This window comes from Corvus hawaiiensis, chromosome 21 (genome assembly GCF_020740725.1).
Source record: "Corvus hawaiiensis isolate bCorHaw1 chromosome 21, bCorHaw1.pri.cur, whole genome shotgun sequence".
NCBI classification, from domain to species: domain Eukaryota; kingdom Metazoa; phylum Chordata; class Aves; order Passeriformes; family Corvidae; genus Corvus; species Corvus hawaiiensis.
The window spans coordinates 5,201,545-5,227,019 of record NC_063233.1 but is presented as its reverse complement, the minus strand read 5'-3'; the positions used below and the strand labels follow the sequence as shown (position 1 = coordinate 5,227,019).

The following is a 25,475-nucleotide window of genomic DNA, read 5'->3' as shown; positions in this document are numbered from 1 at the left end:
CTCTCACACATTATTCACGACCCTGCACACCAGAATGGAATTGTACACACCCCAGCCAGAGCTACAGAAATGTGCCTGGGTTTCACATTATTTGGGGAAGGGAGGCATTGCTGTTGGACAGAGCTGCACATCCACACATCCCTGCTCAAACCCCTTCCTTACCAGGCTTGCAACAGCCTGAGTCTTAATACAAAACCAATCAGCAGCAAAAACATCTGCCAAGACCTCCAGCTAGACCAGAGCATTCACCACAGGCACTCCATGGTACAACTCTCTTTAGATGAAATTTTTTCCCCAAGTTTCCAGTTCTCATAGGCTCCTACTGAAAAAGCACAAACCAGCTGCCCCTCCCCACACCAACTCCTGCCACAACAGCCCATGTTTCTTTCTCCTCACATGACCAAATTAAAAAAAAAAAAAACAACAAACAAGCAACCCAACCACTTAATTCTCTCTTCAGCACCAGCTGGAAAGGTCAAGTTTTGATTTTATCAAATCTCAAAGTGACCTGATGGGACCTGGCTCTGTGGGACAGTCAGAGGTATAGGCAGAGCCAAATTATTGGCTGAAAATTCCAGTAGGAAGTAAAACCAAAGCCAACAGGTACCACAAGTGAACCTGTGTCATCACTTATCTGAAGAGAGAAGTAGGAACAGCACCACACTGGAATGGGCTGATCCACTTGTTCCATGTAAATTTTGCAGCTGAAAGCAAAAGCCCAACCCACCCATAGTCAGGAAGAATGAGGAGGAGTAAGAGAGCAGCTCTGGGGAGCTTTAGTCTGAATTTCTCTGTGGCTGAAGCAGCAGTCACAGCCAAATTCATATTCCCACTCTCCACTGGACACATCCGTGGGAAGCAGCAGTGGGAGAGCGACGACCGCACCTCAACAGCCCCAAGAGCCCCAGCAAAGAGGCACCAACTTTTCTGTTGGAAAAGAAAAGCAACAAACTCATTTTTCTTCGTCTGGCTGATCAAAAGGGTCCAGTGAAACTGTATTTCTGGAATTAAATGTTTATTTAAATATGCAGATGACTTTGTTTCATTGCTACAAGGTCAATATTCGCTTTCAAATGGAAGCACTTTATTTGGTTGAATTCTGTCTCCAGAAACGAATGGGCAACACCAGAACCTTTTACATTGGCAATGAAATCACAACACTGAGATGCCACCGAGATCTCGAGATCAGTGCTCAAACACACATACACACACATATACAAATAAAAAAGTGCTCGACATCATCATGTTAAAATAGAATTTGGCTTCTTTTAGGTCTTCTGACATTTCAGGCAGGAAAACAAAAAACCAGAGAACAATATGCATCAAACTAAATGAACTTCTGAAAAATACTCAGCATTAAACACAACTTTGAGTATCAGTAAATATGTTTCTTCTCTATTTACAGGTGTTAAGAAAGGGCATTAGAGACTTTTGCTGGGGATCATGAAATTTCATAGGATGTACAGTCCACGCTGCTGGGCAAGATTAGTAAATCCAAGCAGAGTTTTTATAAACCAGTCACATATTTAGTTCTTCAGCGTTTGCCAAAGGTAAATTTATCTACAAAAATTATTCATTACCCTGAATAACGGCAGCAGAATAAATGTGTGCAGACTGTGAGATATGACTGTCACTATTTCTTAAATAAGTTTTAAGATCCAGGCTTTTGGGAACTACTTACCAAGTTTATAAAAACTCCATACATGGTCTTTTAATAAAACTTCAGGAATCAATCAGTCAGCTAAAGCTAATGCTCCTTCTACAGCACAATTTAGCAACACAGACATTGCAATTGTTCCAATGTTCCACAGAGGCTGACAATAATATACTGTCCACCCAGATTAAATATAGAAAAGCAAACTTTGATCTAATTTTTACATAGATGGCACAACAATAGGTGAAAATGAATTTTTAGCTGCTGATTCAACAGTGCATTGGACACGAGAATAAAAATACTGCAGCTAAAAATATTTTAAGGATATTTTTGCACACCTGTTAATTGTTCAACCCTTTAGATCTGCTGGCAGGTGGAGGCCACAAAGCCACAGGTGCCAGCTGTGGGGATCCCATTCTGCTCTTGATCTGAACAGCTCAGTGACCACAGCAGCAGCAGCGGTAAGGCGGTGATTTAATGGATTCTGACCCTTCAGTGCTGCAGCAGAACAGCCCCAGCATTGGTGCTGCCCGTGCTCAGCACATCTGGGTTGGGTTTAAATCACAAACCTTCTGCTGGTTGATGCTGGCAACTCCTAAGCACCATCACACAACAGCTACAGGATGAACTGTAGCACCAAGGGACTTAAGAGTTGGCATCTTGAATGGAGAGAAAGGGACAGGGTTATGAACACAACACAACCCAGCTCAAAAATCACTTCATCCCCTGTGGGGACAGCCCAGACCATCCCCAACACGGAGAGTCTGAGATTCTGGGATGTGTTTTGATGTGCTGACCCTGCAGGATAGCCTGGCAGGCAGCAAAACAACACTCACCTGCCTGCAAACAAGCCCTGAGAGGTTTCCTTTTGGGGTCACTGCCCATAGTGGCTTCCATGTAAAATTTCTCAAACTGTGGGGATTGTACAGAATATGGTGGAGTTGGATTAGAGCCAGTAGATTCCCCCAAATGAGGTGTGGATCCATGAATAAATTTGACCCTCAGGAGCTATTTAGTGGCAACTGACTCTTGCAGGGCTCAAACATGTCCATGACTGTAAAACCCAAGCAATGGTAACAATTCAGGGGAAACCAAGGTAGAATATATAAGTTTGTAGAAGTTTAGAGAGGAAATTGACCCTCTGTTAGGCAGTTGAGGTCCAGATCATGTGATATTTGGAGATACTGTAGCTCTCTCACAACTGTATGACATGATAAATTGCAGAATCACTTATCCTACTTCTGCTTCAAACCAAACCATGTGAGAACAGGGTGGTCACAATTCCTGTCTGGCTGCTGGGTGCAAGTCCAGTCCACGACAAGATGGGAGAAGGAAAAGCGCGGGTTTTTTTTTCTTTCCTCTTTTATTTATCTAAAAAAACTCCGTTATTCCAACATGAACTGATGAGAACGCACAGGAGGTCATGCAAAAACAGAAGGCAAGTCTGAAATGCTGAAAAACAAACCAACCAAAAGAAAACTGCAAAGAGATTAAACCACGAGCCACAAAATAACGCGACCCTGAGGAAGGTGGGCGCAGGCAAGGCAACAGGGCGAGCATGCAGGCTGAAACGAGAGCCAAATGGGGCCTGTGAGCAGCAACAAGGGCTGCCAACCAAAATGCCACTGTCCGTGTCTGTGTGTGTCCGTGTGTGTGTGAGGAACAGCAGGGACACAGGAGGGGGCAAAGAGAACAAGCAGGAAAACAAATACATACGTGAGCTTGAAGGGTTTCAGGAAACAGCAGGGTCAGAGGGATTTAATACTTGGAATGAGCATCAGCCTGGATTTGAAAAAAGAGAAATAAAGGCTGACAAGTATTAGTGACCTTTTGGGGAAGGAAGAACGTTGAATAATGCATGTGGATCAGATTTAATATTGACAAATTGAGAGCCCAGTCCAGCTGCTGTAACACTGTTCCCAGGGGAGGTTTTCCACCTCCTTTCCACGCTCTCTGTGAGAGGACCTGCAGGTTCAGCACTAAAGGCACCGTGTGAAACGCTATTGGACCAGTGTGTACATTCAGATGGACTGAGGGACAAGGGGACAGAAGACAGACCAGCACATGCTTGGGACTCTCTGGCTACCCCTTGCATCCAAGGGCAGCCAGCAGTTCTGTGACAGAAGTTGGGAGGGATTGGGTTGGGAGGAGTGTGTGTTATGTTTGACAGAGGGGCTGTGCCAGGCTGGCAGAAGAGTGGGAAAGGCTGATAAGGAAATCCGAGCCACAAGTAGCATGCCGTGGAAAAGAGCAAGCGTCTGAATGGTACTGGGATGGAATTTAGGTCTGAATTTTTCAAGTGGGAACTCCAGACAAGACTGGCAGTCTGGCTTTCCATGGGTGTGTTTTAACTGCCTGCAGGGTAAACAGACCATTTTGTTTCTCCTTCTGCGACAAGCTCGCCCCGAGGTTCTTGCACCAGCACAAACACCTTTAGGAATCTAAAACATAAGAAAGACAAAAAGAAAGAGACTGGATTAGAAAGAGGCTGGGGAAAATGGGGTCCCTTAAGAGCAGCTCTGCCTGCAGGAGGTTAAAGGAAATAGGGCAATGAAGCATCTACTGGGTTACAGGGCTTGAGGAAGGCTCCTGACTCAGACAGCAACCCTTCACCCTCAGCCCTTCCCTCCAGCCTGGGATGAGCATCACTGGGATTCTGCTCTGCTCTGGGAGCAGGACCCTGCCAGCACCTGCTTCGTGCCACTGAGGAAACAAACAGCTTTTTCATTTTCTGTCTGCAAAGCAGCACCACATCTGTTCAAGTGACAGCTCCAGAGACCATCAATGACACTGAACAACAACAGGAAATTAAATCAAAGAGTTTGCAGAGGAATCCAGAGCTTTCCTTTCCACCACAGGCTGCAGAGGCCTTTCTTTCTCAAGGGAAGCCAGGAATATGCAGGTCAGTGAACCAGCCTAAGCCTCCAAATGCCTCCTCTGTCCACCCTGTTCCCACAGACTGGTGGCTGAGGACAAGTTTTTCCTTTGGCCAAGTGAAGCTACAATCCAGGAGCGTGATTTGGCCCAAACTGCTGTATCCAAGGGAATACAGGATGAGTCCAAACTTCCCTTGCATTTGAGAGACCAGGGGAACCCTCTCACCTCCTTTGCATTCACTTCCATCAAATCCTTCCATATGACAGCACAAAGAAGTTTTCAAAGAGCCACAATAAAATATTTTTCTTGAGAAGAACTGCATTTGTGCTTAGTGTGGGAAGCAGCTCTGGGCCATTTGCTGTCCCTTAGGAAAGTTAAATGTCACTATTTTTTGCCACTAATTATTGCCATCTACTAGTAACTGCCATTAAAAAAACCCAAAAACCAAAACCTCACAGGAATGAGAAAATATAATGTTTATTAGAAGAAGACACCGTGGTACATCAAGCTATAAAGAGATTCCTGACAGATGATGATTCTTAAAAAAAAAAAAGAATAGAAACAAGACAACCACACTGGCCAGACTGAACAAACCTTAACACACAACAGCAGTTCCTATGCAATTCCAGGTGCAGGCAGCTGAGTAACCAAAAACACTTATCAACATCAGAGGGACCGAGTAGTTACCAAAACATCTGGGTTAAACAGAAGAACAGCCTATAAAACCATTTATATTTATACACATGTAAAAGGATAAAAACAATTCAAATTCAAGTAACTTTAGTCTTTAAGTTATGTTATATACAATTTTTTTATACTGGGAGAACTAAGGGCACGTATTTAACAAAAGGATTTTAAAAAGCCACAGTCCAGTTTATAATTACCAATTCCTAAATAATTTGGCAAGCATTAAATAATCAGATATATCCTAGATAAAAAGTGCATCAGCGTGGTTAACTTTTACCTATTTATTTATATAAGTCAAGGCTCTGCATGATGGTTACAGCAAACAGCAGAGCTGCAGCACTGGGAATCCCAGAGCTGTCCATAAGGAATTACTGATATCATCAGAGGTGAGGGGGAACAGGCCCACAGCGGCAAAGGAGCCAAAATGCTCATCAGCCCACAGCTCCAAAATAGTTTTTATCAAAAAGTTTAACTTCCCAAACCAGCCCCTATTCCTGCATGTCACCCAAACAAACATCCAGGCTTTCTGCTGGAAGGGAACGTGGCGTTTCTGTTGGGTGCAATGCAGGGTTTGTACAGAGCTGGTCACTCCATGCAGGACTTTTTGTGTGTCACACGATTTCACAACATCCCTCAGTGAAAGACAGTTTTGTTCCCAAGCAGATGATGAGGTACCATAGTCAGTAACACAGGGTGGTCAGTCTTGAGCTGAAAGGCCCAACTAATTCCTGTGTTTGAGAGTTCTCAGCACCAGACACCTGACAGGTACAGAAAAGCCCCGCAAGATGCTACACCCAGGTGTGCACAGAACAGTTTCCTGCACGAATCCCAACGGGAGCAGAGCCTGCAGCTCTCATTCCTATTCAGAAGGACAACAATGCTGTTTGCACTAAATGGACACAGTCGGGGCAGCACCTTCCTCGGCAGTGACATTTCAGAGCCGACCTGGTACCTAACAAAGTCTTTCAGTGATGGAGATATGACATGTGCATTCATCTCTTCTAAAGAAAACCTTCTCAAATAGAGCTCTTAAAACAACCGTAGCAGCAAACCAGGAGAATAAAGGGTGGACAGGCCTATGCAAACCTACTCAGAGATTTTCTGAAGTGGTTTGTGCACATCTGGAAAAAAAAAAAAAAGGCAAAACAAGATAGACATTACTGTTCTTTTTGTGACAGGGTTTGCCAACACCCTCTGAGCAGAGGCACCCCTGTAAATGTCACCAGGAGCCCTCACACAGGGACTCACAGGGCACAGACCCAGCTTGGCTCCTCTAAGACTGAGATCAGGAGGGCACCTGCAGCACATGACTTACCTGTCCTGCTCAGCTCAGTCCTGCAGCAGAGCCCTGACAGCACAGGCTCCAGCTGAGTGAAAAAGCAGCTTTTCACAGAGCACTGAGCAGTGGCACTGAGCTGCCCCTGGCTCATGGCACACACACAGCCTGGCCAGGCAGGTAAGGCTGAGCCAGGACTGACTCTGCTGGCTGGGACAGTCCCAGGGGCTGCTGTGAGCTCTGCCTTCTGCCAGCTGCTCAACCTTCTTTCCAAAGAGAGGAAAGGATTACTAAAGTTTGCAAATGCTTTAGTATTTACAGCATTATCTTCAGGAATGACATCCCTTCCATTTCAAGGACTGAAGCAAGTCAGTTCTACCAATATGCTGAAAGTCAATTTGCAGCTTGCAACTAAGTTCACCTTTTAAACACAGTAGCATTTTCTCCAAATCTTTATGCTGCATTCTATGAAAGGTTCTCTTTTAGCTTTTCTCTTAAACCAGAGACTTGAGAAATAAAAGAAGTAAACATTATAGTTCCTATACATTAGATATTCACAGATATATTTGATTTTGTTCCTGAAATCCAGCAAAATTAATGGAAAAACTTAAAATGATCTGAAAAACCTCCACTGTGGCTACAGAAATGGCTGCAGCTGTATCAGCCTTCACCCCCAGCACAGTACGCATTTTTACTCTGATGGAAGGTGTCCCTGCCCATGGCAGAGGGCTGGAATGAGATGGTCCCTTGCAACCCAAACCAGTCTGTGATTCCATGATTTCCAACCCTTCAGCCTTGTTCTGGATATAAAGCAGAATGGATAATCCATGTTCCTCTTTCAAAGGTTAATAAAAACTAACAGAGGGGGCTGAACTTTTTGCACTCTTGCATCTCAACTGACCATGTTATTTGCCAACAGGAACATAAAACTAATGTATTGTGGCAAAACAAAACAAGGCCCAGATTTTCACCTGCAGCAGACAAGGCACTGCACTGATTAACACCAAATCCAACACTGAACTGCTCAAGTTTCAGTGCTGGCTTACAGACACAGTCCTACTCCTCTCTTCCTGCTGCCCATAAACACCAAGGAAAATGGTTCAGTTTGCTTTTGACTTGGATGAGGCCGCTCATTTAACACCAAGAACTCTCAGGTCTAGGAAACACAACAACAATCTGAAGGATTAAGTGACTGAATAAACACAAAATAATTAACAATGGAGTTCTAATACGTCCTGATTTGAAACAGGGCTTAAAATCTTTTGATTTTTTATGCTGCATCCCATTACCAGGTGTTCAGCACTGGCATTTACTCCAGCCAGGTCTGCCCTGCAGCACTGCTTCCTTACACAACACATCCTATCTGGGAGGAATTAAAAGCAACAAACAGCAGCTTATGGAGTCCAAACTCTGAATGTCTCCATTGATCTCGTGTGAGCAAAAGATTAAACCATTAGTTCTGGTCATCTGAAACAGCAAATACATCTGAAATGTAGCAAGGTGGGAAAGAACAGAGGAGCTTTCTTAATGTTTTACCCATTTATCAAGGACCACAGAGTGCTGTGAGGAGGGGTTTTGGTAAGATCTCTCCTTCCCGTTCCACACACACTAAACTAAATTACCACTGGTTTTCAATCCAAAAGGTCCCCAGAACACAACAGGCTCTGAAAAGCTCCCACACAGACACAAACCAGCAGTCTAAATATTCCCTATGTAAAGTTCCACCGAGTGACTTTGGGAAAAACAGTGACTTGTGGATGTGTCTGAGATGCCACCTGGGTACCTGAGGAGAGCCTGTATGATCCCAAAGGGCTTTGTGCTTCCTGCACTAAGCTGGGTGTACAGTGGCAGTTGAGCAAACACTGTCCAGGAAAGGCTGCATTTCCCCTCTGCTTTCACAGTCCCCCACACTACCCTTCTCTGAGCAAGAAAAGCACATTTTGCAGTACAACAAGCCATAATTAGTCCACGTATGAAATAATGCACTTGATGGCATTGTACAGACTCTTAAAAGGCTCTATCTGCAACACAGAGCAGCTTCAGGGTTGGATCATCTCTGTGAAAGCAAGTAAAACAATAATAATAACATTAAATATAGGTCATAGCACCTTTGGCATTTTTGTCCAAATAGACTTCAACATAGGACGTGGGGACATAGCCCTCCTCATCTTCATTCCTTCGGATTCGCGTCCACCCGTCACCTTTGTCTTCTTCTATTACATAGAGCATCTCTCCTTCTGCTACAGAGATTGTTCCTTCATTCTGACCTGAAACACACAGCAACAGAGACTTGAGGCTGTGCTGCACAGCAGGAACCACAGATCCGGTGCAGGGAGCTCAGGGCACACTCAGACCATGGGTGGACACAGCTTTTGGTGCATCACTGGCAGCAAGAAGAGGGGCTTGTGATTCTGGAGTCAGCGGTGAGTACATAAAGAACCAGATAAATGTGACCCTGACAGCAGAGTTTTGGGTCTTTCTCTTGCAGAGTTCCTGTGCAACAGGAGACAAATCCCTGTCTTGGTGCCTTTCTACAGAATCACACCAGAGCACCACTTGCCCTTTGGCTATTTAAGGTTAAATGAAGGTTTCCCACTTGCCCTTGGCATATGAACTTTAATAAAACCCAGTCAGTGAAATGAGGGTGAAGTTTGAGTGATACCTTCAAATGTATAGAGCGCTTTACATGTTCCTATGGTGGGTAGTGGTTCTTCATCATCAAACTCATCATCAAAGTCTGTTGCAGGTACTTTCATCTCAGTCTCCTGGCTTTGCTCTTCTGTGTAACTGCCATCGGGGCTGCTCAAGAGAGGAAAAACACAGCAACTATAGCGACCAACCTCAGCAGCAGAGAGAAAGAACCACTTGGTCACCAGGCTTGAGGCAAGGGGAGCAACTCCAGCTGGAGCAGCACAGTGATTCCAGAGCTTGCTCGGAACTGGCTGTGACTCCAAATGGGTGAGAACCCTCATTTTTACCATTAAGAGCTGTAAAAATGCACTGGCTCACTCACCTTCACAGCAGTGAGCGAGGGGGCTGCCACAGTTCAGAAACATATTCTGAAACGCAGCTCTTGGAGTTGGGATATGGCAAGACCAGGCTGCAGAGCCCTGGTGTGTGCCTGCAGTGGCTCTGGTGGCAGTCCCAGCCCCGTACAGATACTGTACCTCTCACGGTCCTGGGCACAGCTGTTCACTCCTGATGGGTTCTGGGCCTCGTAGACCCCACTCTGGCGCCGGGACTGCTCGGTCCGGGCCGGCAGCCGCCCCTCCACCTCTGCCAGCCAGCCCTGCCAGACAGACACACAGACAGACAGAGTTCACCCTGCTGGGACACTCCTGACAGCCAGCCTACAGAACAGACTGGTTTGTAAACATGTTCAAATTTTCCTTTGAGTGGCGATGGCCAGTTGTTCAAATTCTGGACTGTCTTGCTGAAAACCATGCTTACCGAAAATGTAACTATTTTTTGCCAACTGGGTGCTGAAAACACCCTGACAGAGAAGCAGTAAACAGCCAGCAGAAGATGATGCCACGCTAGTCACAGTCAAGTAAAAAGATGTGTGGCTGCTTAGAGTAGTCTCAGTAACACCAGAAACTCAGCAACTGCTGAATGCACAAGAACAAAAGCTGGGGAGAGCGAAAGAGCCACTGATTTCAAATGGGTAGGAAAGCAATGGATAGTAAAACCACATCTGAAATTAATGGGCTGTATCTGTTTATGTTCAAAGCATAATGTAGAAAGTGAAGTCTTTTCTCAGCTGTCTAATCCATCTCATGTAATTATAATGGGCTTTATATATTCCAAACACTCCCCTTCTGTTCTGAAGATTTTATATCACTAAGCAGCTTTCTGTTCATGGCAGACTATTCCTTAAAACATATTTCATCTGATGGCTTCTGTCTTGCTGTTAGTCTCTAAATGGTGCTTTGCATTTATGTCACACTGATTTTCCACAGACGTCTGTAACATGATGCTTCAATTTATTCAATTAATTAAATAAGCATCTGAAGCCCTCTGGGCAGTCCAGAGAGCACTACATTTTCTCTTCACCTCCACTTAGCACAATTTGTTTCCTGTGGCAAATGTAACGGTGGGCTGGCAGCCACAGGCGAAGGTGCACGTTGATGTTACACAAATCAGCTCAAAGACCCCAATTAATGCAAGTGCTCATGTAGCCCTTGCCCACACACACCAAAGTGCATCAATACAAAACAGGAAGGCCCTGCTCAGACCTGAGCGTTTGCTGAGCTGCTTTTTACTGTAGTGTCTCTTCTCATACCTCGAATTTCTGAACTTCTAATCGCAGCTTTTCAATGTTCTGCCCAAGCTCTGCCAATCTGTGGTCCACACTCGCTGCATCTCCCATCTGGGGGTTCTTGATGTACACATCTTTCATCTTTGTTAAGGCATCTCTGAGGGGTAAAACAAAAATAAAACTCATTTAGTGCACTTGGGGGTAAATGCCTTTAATAAATTGTCTCTTCTTCACTCTGAGGTTCAACCTAAGCTTTTACAAAAGGAACTGAGAACATCCAGATGGGGCTTTTGCCCTGTATAGAACCAACCATTAAAAAGAACAGTAAAATTATTTGCCAGAAGAGAATTTACACTGCCAGAGGTGAAAAACAGCGAGTTACCTACAATGTGAGAAGATATTTGATATTGATTTTTAGCCTGACATGGTTTTTTATGTAGTACAACAGTATCAACTTGCTGCCCTGGGGAAAACAATAATAATAAATCTCACAACCATTGCAATCTACGACAGCTTCAACTTCCTAGACTAATATCTTCCCAGTTTTTGGGGCATAGACAAACAGTTGAATCATTATTGTCCATCATGGTCTGAAACTGGGACAAAGATGTATCAATAACAGAAATGGAGTGCAAACCAGAAATTCTCACCCTGCCTGTTGCAGCTTGTCTTTAGCAACCCAAATAATCGGTAAGATATTTATTTGTTTCACACTGCTTAAAACGAAGCTGGCTCCAGATGGTTTGTGTTTGTCACAGCACAGGGACAGACAGACTCGAGGCTACAAACTGTGACCCTGTGTCCAGCTGAGTTCCAGGGCAGCTTCACTCGGCTGCTGATGGACATTTCAGAGCTGAAAGATGGAATTATGGGCTGGTTTTAGGCACAACTGCTCAGATTTCCTCTAGGCATTAGCTGGTGGGAGAGAGGTTAATGTGAGTCCCACGACTCAAGTTAACACTCTTTATATTTTAGAGTTTCCCACCAAACTCTTGACAATTGCAATCCTGTGCCTTTGCCTTGTGTGTATGGAAACTGGGAAAAAGTGTGGGTGTCAAGGAAGTGGGACTGCTCTGTCCTGAAGCCTTAAGGGACAATGTTGCAAACATATGAGTCACAATTATTACTGTTTGTTTAACTCTTAGTTAACTGCTGGTGCTATTTTCTCCATCATAAACTATCTTCATTTAAACTTCACTCTGCTGTGATTCCATATCTGATTTTAATGTTGGATTACCTCAGAATCGATAAAGAACAGAAAGAAAAACCCAAGTTACCAGAGAGGAAAAAAAACAAAGCAATGAGAAATCATATAACCACATGTAATTTTTCTTCCTTATTCATGATATAAAATATAAAGGAGAAATTTTGGGTTAGTAGGCAAAATAAATAGGTTCTTGAAAGCAAGCTGACACAAAATGTAGGCACATGTGTACAAACGCAAAGCAGTATTTAGGGATAGACCAGTCTTGAAATCCTTCAGGGCAGAAAAGTTCTGTGTCTCACAAACAAAACATGCTGAATCTCTAATGCAACTGCAGAATGTGAACAAACACAAAGCACAAATACGGGCTGCCAGAATCAATTAAAAGTGTGTATCTAAAGTAGCCTTATTCTCAACCAGAATGATAAATGCAGCCTTGCAGAAAAAGCATTCACAAAAGCACAGGAGTCATTATCTTCCTGCTTCCAGGAAATCTAAGCTACGGACCAGAGAGACTTTGGATGATGCCATCATCTCATAACAGCCTCTGCTGTTGGGATCTACCCACGTCCACCACACACAGGGGCTCTGCTCAGTGCAATTTCACTTTTCATTGGAGTGGTTTGACTCACCTTTGATCCATCTCTTTCTGAATGTCCCTGTTTAGTTCATCGACCTTTTGCTGAAGCTTCTTTCTTCTTTGCTCAGGTGGGAGATTGCTGAAGTCTTCTGGGCCTGCTCCCTGCACAGAATGGAATGGAGGGTGGTGGGGGGACAAGGAAAAAAATTAATAATCAGAGTCTGAAAAAATCCTTTGGGACTGCATTTTGAAAAGGGCTCACAAAAACCTGTGCAAAATCACAGTGGTCTGAAGCATTGTTATCATTTGTGCTGTGTTATCAGTCCCTGAATGGTGAGGAATCTGCATGTCCTTGAAATGATCCCAGGACCACATCCTGCTTCCCTAACAGTGGCTTAATGGAAGATCAGCTGGAGAATTCCAGAATTCAACAGCAAAGCTGAGAAATTATTTTTATCTATTATCACCAGATTTTATCTAACAGAGTTCCCTTCTCATGGAAAGCTGATCCTTCCTGCTTTTCTTCACTCTGGTACAAACAGCATTCCCATAAAAGCAGCTCCTGGTTTTTATTCCAGTGTCACAGTTGCACTTCTTCTGTGCACTGCTGACTGAGTGCTGGTCCAACACAGTTAATTTATGTCAGGGCTCTGCTGAACACACCAAGTTAACAGAAGCATTCCCCACTGGATTCTGCAATTTAAAAAACATGCTGCTTACTTTCCAGGGTCCACATTCCATGCCAAAGTCTCTCAGTTTTTCCTCTCTCACTTGTACTCACATAAAAACCAGAAGGTATATCACAGCCATGGAATCAGTTTGAAATCATAACCAAAGGAAAAAAATGTGAAGACCACAGTGGTTACCTTTGTGTGATTCTGCTTGAAAACCCCTTTTCTGCCTTCTGCTATGTCTCCTCTTCATTGCCTCAATTTGATATAGCAGATAGATGACACATAAAATACATCCACACTCTTTTCCTCACAGTAACACCCATTTTTGTCTTGCAAGAAGGCAATGGGGGCAGATTGGGTGGGCTATACTGAACACACATCAATACTGAGTAGTTGCACCATAAGGGAGTGAGGTTCTTGTGCATAAGCTTGAATTTGGGCAGGTTTTGCTTGTTTTGGTTTCTGCTCATTCCCTGTCCCATTTCTAAGGGGGAATATGGGAGAAGGAAGGGTAGAAACACAAAGCTGAGTAACCAAATTCAGTGGTCCATCAGCTTACTGGGAGCCTGTGAGCAGGACTGGGCCATCAGTCAAATTTCTCTCTGAGGAAAGTGGTTTAGAAGAGACACTGCCACAAAAGCTGCTCATTAGACCCTTGGCTCTGTACTGAATGTGCCAGGACACTGTGACTTCCTCCTGCAGCTGCAGAACAAGCTGTTCAAAACCAAAATGTGGGCATGTCGGAAGGCTGGAGGACAACCACACACAGGTCACCTCCTCCTCTGGACTGGCCATTCCAAAGTCACAGAGCAGGCCTGATGAAACTGCTGCTGTATTGATTGTCAGTCAAAGATGGCATGTGCTTCTAGTGAAGCCTTGATCATCTGTGCAAAATTCACTTAAAATTCCATTTGTGAGACAATGAGAAAGCAAATTTAAGACAAATAACTGAGAAAGTTATGCTGATTCTGAAACTTTACCCACACGGAGTCCTAACAGTGCTTACAGGACTTGTTGTGCCTGGTAGAGGAGAGATCTATTTTAATTTATTCATTAATGTTTAGATTTTGCTTGACAGCAACTCCCACATCACAACAGACATGAGAGTGATTCAATCTATTTTATGGATAATCTACACTAGAGCCACACACATCTTTTTAAGGCGAAGCATCTGGAGGCAGCTTTGTAAACAAACAAGCAGTTACAGGAAAGTCTAGAGAACATATTCTGACAAATCCTCCTCACTTCTGAGCAGAAGAGACAGGCTTGAAAATATCCCCAGCTGAGGATATGAATGAAACAGATAGAGTGAAATTCAGAAAAGCATCTTTTTGGTATTTTGTTTTTGATTCTTCAGCTTCATTCAAGAGTTCTAAGTTGGACTAAATCCAGCAGCTTTGTTCACAATGCTTCAGACCAAAGCACAAGTCTTGCATAGAGCTGCACACCCAAGGCTGGGAGGTGACCTCGCTCCGACTTTAGTCCGTGCTCAGGAATTTCCTATCAGAAGCTGAAGCCCCTGTTCCAAAAAGGAGAGTCAAGTAGCAGTTTTTGCACATGCTGGGCACATTTCATGCTCTCAAGCACAAATACACCTGGGCTACCTCCCCGGTCGTGGACATTGCCGACGTTTTTAGAAATGCTGCAGCAGTGAGGTGGGGGGGAAAGCTGTGCTACTTCTGATGTGCTGCTCACAAGGTCTCCTTGCAGAAGGATATTGAGATTTAGGATTCAAATTGTCCCAAGATGAAGGATTGTGGAAACAGAGGCTGTGTTAGGACCAGTTTCTGGGCTGAAGCTACATGCGAGGAGAGCATGAGCTTTTTCAGCCCCGGTTTTGGCTCTTGCATAGCGAGGATCCAGAAGGAGATTACAAAAAGCTGCTTTTCACCACCTGAGGTGAAAATGGGTCTCAGCCCTCCCTGCACATCTTTCCAATTTCTGCAATTCCTGGGGAAAGACCACATCGTTTTGGGAGGATTTGTTCCAGCATACAAAGGTTTAACTCAGCTACACAGCACCCCAGCACTATGGCCAAGAAAATGAGTGGAAATCCAGTATAAATGCATTGGACTCCCAGGACAGTGGCTTGGCAACAGCCAAAAGAAGGTTTGCAAGTATTCCAGACACTTCCATCATTCCTCAGACCTACCACCAGGCCTTCAGTGAGAAACAACCTTCCTAAAGGAGCCCAAGAAAGTCACTGTGCTGCCAGAGCAGCAGCAGGACGTGAAAACTGCCAGAGCTACTCCAGGCAGCTCTGGTGGCCCACGTGTTTCCCCTGGATGAGCTGCCATGAGCAGAAGAGGCCCACAATGATGTGTCCAAGAACAAGATATGTGTACAATCACAGAATGGTTTGTGTTGGAAGGGATCTTAAAGCTCATCTTGTTCCACCCCCTGCCATGGGCAGGGACACCTTCCACTACCCCAGGTTGCTCCAAGCCCCATCCAACCTGGCCCTGGACACTTCCAGGGATGGGCCCTGTGCCAGGGCTCAGCACCCTCACAGGGAAGGGAAAGAGCACCCAAAGGCACAAACTCTGAGGAATAAGAGAACTTGGAACCTAACACAGTTTAGGTGCCTCTGTGGATCCTCTGAGGGCTCCAAAATGCCATCACTCGCTGGGGCTCTCGTGTGTCTGCACAAGGTGGGGCAGCAAACCAGGCACGTTCTCCTGGTGAGAGGCTCTCCAGGGCCAAAGGAATGTGGACAAGCTGTCAGGGACATAGCAAGGTGTGGAGTGTCTCAAGCAAAACAGTACTTTGTGCACGGAGTTCAGCACGAAATTTGCTTTCCCAGGTCTGTTCCCCCGTTCCCTTTCCAGCTCAGTAACATCTTTATCTTACCATAGTTCAAGTAACCTTCCCAGCTGCATCCAAGGTGGAATTTAGGATTCACATATATGCATATGGCTCAATTTGCAAATTCAAATCAGATTGAGTTAACCTTGTTGGTTAAGGTTTACAGAACTTTAATTAATGTCATTATTGGTTATTCTGAAGGACTACATAGGGCTGTAAAATGTAGGTGATAATGATGCAGATTTCCAGTAATATTGGACATGGAAAGCAAACTTTGCAGCTATTTTACACAGAAAGACATGCATGGCTCTCTGGAAAAAGTCCAGCAAGCACAGAGACCTTTATTTTAATTTTTTTCCCTTCTTTAATGTTTCAGTGTATACTTATACAGTAGCAGAATTACTCAATACTGTTCTTCTACATTTTCATAGCCCTAGATTATAAGAGTGAAAACTAAACTATATATTAGAGTTAATTTTTTAGCAGCTTATTAGAAGACTGAATTCTGATCACCTCTATTAGACTCCAGACCTGTGTATTCAGATTTATCTGATAATGGTCAAAAAAAAGCAAACACAAAGAAGAAACAAATTTAAGTTAATTTCAGTGTCATGTCACATGTGGCACAGTGCACATTAAAACACACACAGGAAATTGTGATTAAAACACAGGACAGGCATGCTGTAAATGTGCTTACCAGCTTGAGAGAAAGCTTCATGTAAAATTGGAGAGATACAGGGTGGGGGGAGAGAGAGAAAAAACAACAGTGCATCAGTAGAAGAGGAACTTTTTCAGGCTGATGTTACAATAAAATGACACAATCCCCTTGCTGTTGGAAGGCAAAATGGGTCACACTAACAGATCTGTGCAAAAGTTCACAAGATGGGCTCGGGCAGCTGCCATGACCTGGCCAGAACTGGGAATGGGAAGTGCTGTAGCTGGGCACAGGTGAGATCACACCTGGACTGACTGACAGCAGCTACAACAACAACAGTGGGAGTTCTCATCACAGCAACAGCACCGAGGTGCAAAAACCTCACAACTTGCAAATGTATGAGGGTCACTTCAGATCAAAAATGTGCTGAAATGTGTCAGCTACTTCATGGAAGGGCTTTGTGGGGAGTAACCCCTGAGCCAAGCCTCAGTGGAGAGGTGAGGAGCAGCTCCAGCAGCACTCAGCACCCTGGGACCCCCAGGGAATGCCTGGTTCACTGGCTACAGTCAAAGGACAACACCCTGGACTGTCCCTGCAGATTGCAGAGCGCTGCCCAGGCAGCACAGAAAGCCATTTCACATTCTTGAACAATTCAGAAACAAATACTCAGACTCAAACGTACTTTGGCCATAGTCAGACAAGGTCAGGCCCAAGGAGGAGGAAAAAAAATATCCATTCTCTTGACACCAAATTGATTCTATGACAGCATGGTAAGACATTATTCAACCTCCTTAAGTGATATACATGACCTAATTCTTCAGAAGTTACCACATTTCCTGGGACAGAGCCCAAACATTATCTTTTAGTTAACTCTGGGAAAGCAAGACTAAAAGCAGTGTGTGCCCATGGAGCCTCATCTCTGCCCTGCCTCACCTGCACACACAGCTCCGGGCAGGTGCCCCAGAAACTCCCAGGTGAACAACTGTGCCTGGGCACCCAACCACCAAAATTCCCAAAGCCTCTTCCAGCATTGTAAAATGACAAAACAGCTGCAGTTCAGAAGGATTTCCAAGAGATAGGGAGACTAAAAGTGCTCAGTTCTGTGCCAAGCACAAGGGAGCTGCTGCTCGAGATCTAAACCCAGATAGAAAGGGAGAATCCAAACTCCACCCCGCCTCCTCCTCCAGCAATGGGCACTGAGCTGCCCTGCCAGCTCTTGGGGACAGTTGTGAAATGCTCAAACTACCCAACAAACTTGAGGTGCATAAAAGCACACACTCTGTGTTAACAACAGCTGAAATGTAAAAGCTGGAAAATGCCTCTCTCCAGGCAAGGATTTGTGCTGCCAGACTTGGGAACCCTTTTTCATTCAAGTTCTCTGTCACTACCAACAGCTCCTGGGAATGGTGCTCTCAAACAGATGCTCCATTTTTAGCAAAAACAGAGTTCATTAGGATTGGATTTAAAATAAAGGCTCCACACTTCTTGTGGGCAGCTGATTTAAGAAATACATTTTTTTTCCCAAATAACAATTCCCATTATTTACCAGGATTTGTACAGCAACACATGCCAGCCATTCAAGGAAAATAAATGGTCTTGAAATAATAGTGAATTGCTGCATGTGAACTGATCATTCAGTGACAAGGCAGCAGTGACACTTCCCTCTGCAGTCCAGTCCATTAGGGAACAAACACATGATAATAATCATAGTGCCATGAAGAAATTCACTCTCTGAGCTGAAGAGGCCATTAAAAAAATAAAGCAAACAAAACCAATCCACTGGAGAGAGTAATCATAGAAGGAGAAAGAATGGTCTGAAGAAATTCAGCGTAGGCAGCTCGTGTTTGCATCATTGCTTTAGCACTCCTGTGAACTTTAGCATAGACATGATCAGCACAAACTGAGATTCTTGTACATAGATACAGACAAGACTCATGGTGCAGAATAAATATTTACCTATGAAGCACTCTAAAAAGGCACAAATGTATGCTACATGCGCTAGTGGCTAAACACTACTCACTCTAAAGGCACTAAATACTGCGGAGAATCATCTGCATCAAGGCTATTCTTTTGCTGCAAATTCAGCAATTTGAAAGGGATTACAGACACTGTATGCCCAATTCTTATGCTGTTAAGTATGACAAAAATAGAGATCTTATTAATAGCATTTCCAAATAGTACATCAGGGATTGTTATAACCAGTATAAATAAAGCAGTTCATAGGCTGGAAACAATGAAATGCTGAAATAAGTAATATTCACAGTTTTCCATTTCTGAAATTTATTGGTAATTTTACGTTACAGTGATTCAGTTTCTATAAACAAATATAAGCAGATTGAAAATAAATCTGCTTTAAACACTACATAACTACTTTTGCCCATTCTGTTGGGTTTTCACAGCTAGAAACTTGCTCACAGCTCCTGGGAGAACAAAGGCATTTTCCTCCCGAATGATAAATAAGTTACATCTCTTTGAAATGAGCAAATGCGTTTCAAGCTGTCAATTTAAACCAAGCCTAGCTTAGTCTTGCAGGGAAAAAATGAAGAGTCTAAGAGCCACAAGCTTCAATAACACATGAGAGAGCATGAAAGCCAGCAGGTCCATGTGTTATTGGACAGTCACGGCCACTAACCTCACTTACAGAAAACAGGGTTGAAATAAATCACTGGACTTCCATACAACCAAGAGATAATTTTCTTTCTTTTTTTTATTTTTAGTGGCCTTGTAACAATCTCCCCATGCTCTGCTTTATCCAAATACCAGATTTAGAGGTCATGTATCTTGACTCCATGAACTATCATTACAGACAGTTCAAAGAAGCTTCCAGAGGCTCTAGGGAGTGCTCCACAACCAAGGCACAGAATTCCTGTCCATCAGGGGTTGCTCATGATGCTCAAGACTGCATTCATTAAATAATTTAGAATAAATGTGCAGAACCTGTTTGCAACACTTTGAATTTCACAGGTCCAGCTACTTTAATTGTGCCAATTTCAGCATTTCCAGGACTAGCAGACATTATCTTTCCTGCACATCACACCATAAGCTGCCACTTGCCTCCCACCAAATTTTCCTTGGCTCTTTGCCAAAGCACATTCCCACAGCACACTCGAGACGGCGTTGTAAGTGGGGTTAGCGACTGTGTAGCAACGGTATGGGCTGATCACACCATACTCAGACTTACAACATATTCCCTAGCCTCAATGGCACACGTGGGTGTCCCTAAAGTCCTCTTCATGAGTTCTTTGTGAATATACAAAGACTGTGTCTGCTGGTGAGTCAGCAAGAGAAAACACACATTGGTTACACCGGGGACGAGCGCAGCACCTCTGTGTTCACTGCTTCTATAGCAAAAGATAGCTTGGTGTTTAACTACCCTCAAAGTGCAGACTGGGAGTCTCCTGGGAACCAGGTGAATATTAAGAGTTCAGCATGCTCAGAGAGATCAGAAGATCTGGTATTTTTAAATGCTTGTTTAAATACCAAGGTCAGAAACCATCTCTCTCAGTGCTAGAACAAACCATGGCTTTAGTGACCCCACCCGCCGAAAAGTCCCGGTCTCGGCACAGAGAGAGACACTTACGTTAGAACAACAAGTGTTCCCAGGGCAGGGGACAGAGCAGGTTGGAGAGGGGGTGGTTTGTTTGCTGTCTCTGCATGCTCACAGAACAACAAAGTACTGATCAGTGGGGCAGATTCAGAGCTCGGTGTCGAGGGACAGGAGTGCACAGAGCGTCAGAGGAGACAGGCGGGGAGGGACGACAGCAACGGGTGCAATGGAAATAAAATCACATTGTAATGGAGTCAACAACTTCCACTAAAAAGGAAACCACAAAATTTCCTCTGTGTGCTTTAAAGAACTTGGATACTGGCAGCAATGTCTGCCCCAGCTCCCACACCATCCTCCCTGCTCAGTCACTTCCCGGGCTCCGGGGCAAGGGAGGAAAACCAAGTCCACACTGCGCACACGGAGTCATTCAAAGGTGTAAGTTCTACCCCTGGATGTTGTTAGTTTGGAGGAGTGCCCTTCAAAAAAAGGTGCTGATGTTACTGCTGCTACAGCAATGAAACAAAAGAACACAAAATTAGTATCAACCAGCAGAATACTGAGTTTCTTTTGTCCTCAAAATGGAATTAGAAAAAGCAGAGCAAGCATAAATGAAATTGTAAGTTATGTAACTGGTTCCTCATTCTTTGTGCTCTTCTGGCTTTAACTTCCCTAAAGAGATGAAGTGTTACACTAATTTTATAGTATCTTTTTAAGCAGCTACTAGAAAAAACACTCAAAAAAAAAAGTATGAGAGTTTTTTCCCCTTCTCCTAGTTCTGATCCATAACAAGTGCTCTAACAGTTTTATGGTATTCTCTACAATGGACATTTCTGCTGCTGGGGTTAGAAGAAAAAAGCTTTGAGACAATACAAAAATGTGATTAGAAAACCATAGACACTGACAAGAGTCAGCACCTAAATATTTAATTTTTTTTAAACAGACTAGGATTTCATATTGGCAGTGACCACTGATACTGGTATCGGTGCCTCCACATTAACCTTGCATCTGTTGTGAATTGTTCAGGCATCTGCTTCCTTCCATGAAAACAAGATTCATTGGATTTTTGGTTTGGAAGCAAAATTAAAACCAGACTGGGCACAGGATATATCATAGCTAATTATATAATTTGTTTTAACAGTCACGAGTGATTTTGCCAAATGCAACACAAGATGCTAAACCAAAATTTTTAAAGGAAATTGCTAAAACACACTGCCTCTCCAGCCACGTTCTGATTTCACAGATTTCATGGAGGAGTTGTATGGGAATCCATTCATGTGTTATGTTTCAAGGATCAGTTACAATGTGCAATTCCTGCTGCTGGAATTTATCCCACTATGGTCTTAGGACTTGCTCATGTCAAATAGCTACTTTTCCTTATTCCTTAAGACAGTGCAAAAAAGGAGTGTGATCCCATTTTTTCTGAAGCAAACTTCTTTCCCTGGCTTTGTAGGATTTGAGAGCTCAGATTATCAAGAAATCCAGGAAGCACCTGCTCAGCAATTTGGCTGAATAGTCTAAAATGAGACTTAAAGAGCCTTGTGGGCACCTTCACTGAAGGTGTCTGGAGTGGAATTCTGCCAAGGAACAAACCCAGCAGTGCAGAGACAATTCAGAGCAAGTGAAATGATCCAAACTCCTGTTACACTGTGCTGCCCTGCTGGTCCCTGCATGACCTTCCAGAAAGTTGTACAGTTCCAATGTTCTTCTGTGCAGAGGAGAGTTCTATCCTACATCCTCCTCATTCCTCTGGTAACATCACAATCCACTATTCCTGACATTAATGCTCATGCTCCTGAGCAAAATTAAGATCTTTTTGGATTTTAAAGGGGAATGGAAAAGAACTGAATAAAGGAAATCTTACTAAACTTAATAAGGTTAAAGCTGAATTAACAGTATTGTCTAGCTGTACCTAATATAACAGGGGACCTATCAACTGAAACAAATACCAACCACTCCTTTTTCACCTGAAAAATTAAAAGGATTTGTGGGTAGTTCTTGATTTCCTTTTTGCCTGGTTAGAATGATTTTTATTTTTGAAGGTCATATGGCCTTTGATGATCTCTTAGTCTGATCATTTGTAAAATACAAATCACCAAGGACCTATAAAATGTGAATTTGACAAGTCTTCAAATGAGACAGAGCAAGCTGTCAGAGGTTTGCAGCCTCTCCTCCTCCTCCATAGCTCTGAGTGATCCAGGGGGCCTGAATTCATCCTCTGGGATAAGAGATGATGATCTGAACACTGGACTCCAAATACACAGGATGAGTCAGGCAGGAAAAGTATTTACATACAAACATCCTGGTAGCTGACAGGGGAAGGAAATGAAATAGAAAAAGAACACAGTGAAAGGTTTAAATGAAGATTTAGCAATAGCCCTTCCTTGCACATTCTAAATGAATGTGCCAGCAGAAATTTGAGGGATTCCAGAGAAGACTATAAGGACATTGTTCTCATTACTTTGCCTTTCACACAAACCACTTAAAACAATATGGCATGCAGAATTCTTAAGGTGTGCTTGGATTTCTTAGATAGTTAATACATAAAATAATGGTCTTCCTTCAGGAAACATTAAAAGCAATTAGTTATAATTGCTTATATGGCCAAGTAATCACTCAATAGGAATTTGTACATTTGAAATACAAACTGGTGAAGTGCCCATGGAACTACAAACCAGTATTTTTAAGGAAATATTCAACATTATTTTCAACATTCTGTACTCTGAATGGCACTATGGAGCATTAGATTGCAACACTCCTCCTGACCTCCAGCAGTGCCTCCACCCCAAAGTGATCCAGCACCGCCCAGGACAAGGAGGACTCCAGTTGCCACCCCTGGAGTGGTGCTACCACCCAGCACATCCTCAGCTCTGCTGCTGCACAAGCAGAACTGAAAGCCTGTCTCCTCCCAGAAAAACCACTGAGAAAAGCTGCTCTGAGCCAAACTGCAACAAAGGAAAGGAGGGACACGTACAGTACCTGCCTTTGGACAGCTTAGAAACTTCCTACTTCCCCAATGAAACAGGGATGGGAAGAAATGGGATTTTTGGGTTCTGAGTGTCTCATTAAATGGCAATTTCCTAGCAAAGAACTGAAACTGTTTGAAACATCTTTATTTTTAACTGTCCTGTCTGTAACCAGACGAGACAGTGCATTGTTTACAGCACTGTTCTCAGTTCTTTGTAACCAACCACTGAAGTTCCCCAAGGAAATCATCTCTGCTTTTATACATCTCCAGTCCCCTGTCCTAAATGAATGCCTGGAGCAGAATTTGGGCTTTTTAAAGTAGTCACTTCCTCACTGTTACTGTCTGCTCTAAAAAATATTTAAAATACTGAACACTTTTGTCTCCATCCTGTAATTTTTACAGGAGAAAATAATTCTAAGGACCTTCACCTAGGAGGCAAAGCCATGCTGTGCCAGCAAATTTTCAGTACAACCATGCCATGTGTGAGTTTCTGGGAGGATAAAGTTCTATTTTTGTTTGAAAAATGGAAAATTTTATCTCAGGGACCTGACATTTTATTTACTGCTTATGAAGACCACCAATGAGAGGATTTAATTCAACACAAACCCTTCAGCTTTGGTATATGAATATAACCACAGCTGCTATCAGCAACAGGAACAGCAGCTGATGTGGAAAAACTCAGGCCATATTTCCTTCTTTATCAGCAGCAAAGGAGACAAGGACTTGGAACAGTGGGGATGTGTCACAAAGTGTTGGTCCGGTGTGACCTAAACCCAGGTGAATCCCCAAATCAGCCATGGAGGCTTTCAGCATCTTTCCACCATACAGTGCTTAAACCAGCATTAACACACAGCACTGCAGCTGCTGGCAGGGGAATCCCAAATCCTGCTCCCTCAGAACCTCTCCTCTGTCATTTGGAGCTTGCATAGTGCACTGACAAAGCTCTTGCACACAGAATATAATTTTAAACTGTGCACACATGGACCATGGAAATGACTTTATTATCACCCAGAATCAGTTTACCTTTCTCACCTCACCAGCTTCTTATCCAAGACTCAGAGTTACTACAAAAACTAACACTGCAGCACCTGAACCACGAGCTGAGGCCCAGTGACCAGAAGGAAAGTTCCCACTGCTCCAGCAAAAATGTCACATCATTCCAGGGAAATGCCTGAACTTTCACCAGTTGAAATCACAACATTATTCTAGATTCTAGAAAACAATTATTTTCTAGAATCCCTCCTAATTTACGCTTCTCCTTCTGACACAGACATTGAGCTGAACCCACCCTGAAGAGAGAAAAACTAATGACTTTGACTTCTACATGAGCATTACCCAATGTTGAGCTCCTCCTTCCGTATTTTGTCCAATCCCTCCTCCCCCAAGACACCCAGATGGGTAATTTCCATCAGCAACTGTATTTTTGTGGTTTCGTTGTGGGGGTTTTGACTATGAATGGCTTTATAGGCTGGGAACCCCTGGATTTGTCTGCATGTTATGATAAAACACAATGGAACCGTTCACAAAACAAAAGTTTTTACATAACAGAACGTGCAATAAAAGCGCAAGAAAGAAAAGAAAGAGAGAGAGAGAGAGGTATCCAGAGGAGAACTTACCCCGCGCTTTAGGCTCCTGAAGCAGTGGATTTTGGGTTTGGAGGTCATGAACTCGTTGAAGCGATGGGAGAGGGGTTCCTTTTGCTGCTTGGGAGACTGGGGGCCGTTGGGAACAGCAGAGGGTGAGGCAGAGGCAGGGGGAGGAGGAGGGGGCTGATGGGGGGATGTTAAAAGGGACATAAGCTACGTATAAGAGATGGAGAAGTGACAGAATAAAAACCAAAATAAAAAGATAAAACACAAAACGAAAATAAGCATCAAAACCAATATTTGAAATCCAGAGAAAAAACCAATTAAATAATTAAATATTAAAGGCCATGGTTCAAAAGAGGGGAAAAAGCAGTAGTTAAGAGTTGTGTTAAATGAAGAGTTGTGATAAATGAAAGTTTTAGTAAGTGATGCAACAGAAGAGTAACACAAAAGTATTTTGAAGGAAGCTCATGCAGACTCTTCCATGCAGCACTATCCCCATAAATTGCCCTGCTCTGCTCTGTGGACAGCTCAGAATAATGCATATGGATAGAGCTTTCAAATACCTGAATTTAAATGGATCAGATAAGGAAGGTACCTTAGTGCCCAGTAGCGTTTCTATTATCTGGAAAACAACAAACCACATTCCTTCCTGCTTCCAAATCATACCTCAGCAATGTGCATCACACTTCACTTGTACAAATTGT

General features: G+C 43.5%; 1 protein-coding gene across 23 annotated transcripts in view; it reads right to left on the bottom strand.

The window, feature by feature from the left end:
- Positions 1-998: 998 nt before the first annotated feature.
- Positions 999-25,475, bottom strand: part of FNBP1 (formin binding protein 1) — a 94,693-nt gene continuing 70,216 nt past the window's right edge. For 2 of the 23 annotated variants that reach the window (XM_048325761.1, XM_048325755.1), the window contains exons 10-19: positions 24,799-24,981; positions 19,852-19,938; positions 16,713-16,727; positions 16,529-16,564; positions 12,589-12,698; positions 10,777-10,909; positions 9,662-9,783; positions 9,157-9,296; positions 8,603-8,761; positions 4,993-6,339 (exon numbers count right to left, since the gene is read on the bottom strand). In XM_048325761.1, coding sequence (XP_048181718.1) covers positions 6,305-6,339; positions 8,603-8,761; positions 9,157-9,296; positions 9,662-9,783; positions 10,777-10,909; positions 12,589-12,698; positions 16,529-16,564; positions 16,713-16,727; positions 19,852-19,938; positions 24,799-24,981 — 1,020 coding nt within the window. In that variant the 3' untranslated portion in view covers positions 4,993-6,304. Of the gene's footprint in view, positions 4,096-4,992; positions 8,762-9,156; positions 9,297-9,661; positions 9,784-10,776; positions 10,910-12,588; positions 12,699-16,528; positions 16,565-16,712; positions 16,728-19,851; positions 19,939-24,798; positions 24,982-25,366; positions 25,394-25,475 lie in introns of those variants that run through there. The other 21 variants (XM_048325757.1, XM_048325758.1, XM_048325756.1 and 18 more) reach the window with 21 other exon arrangements.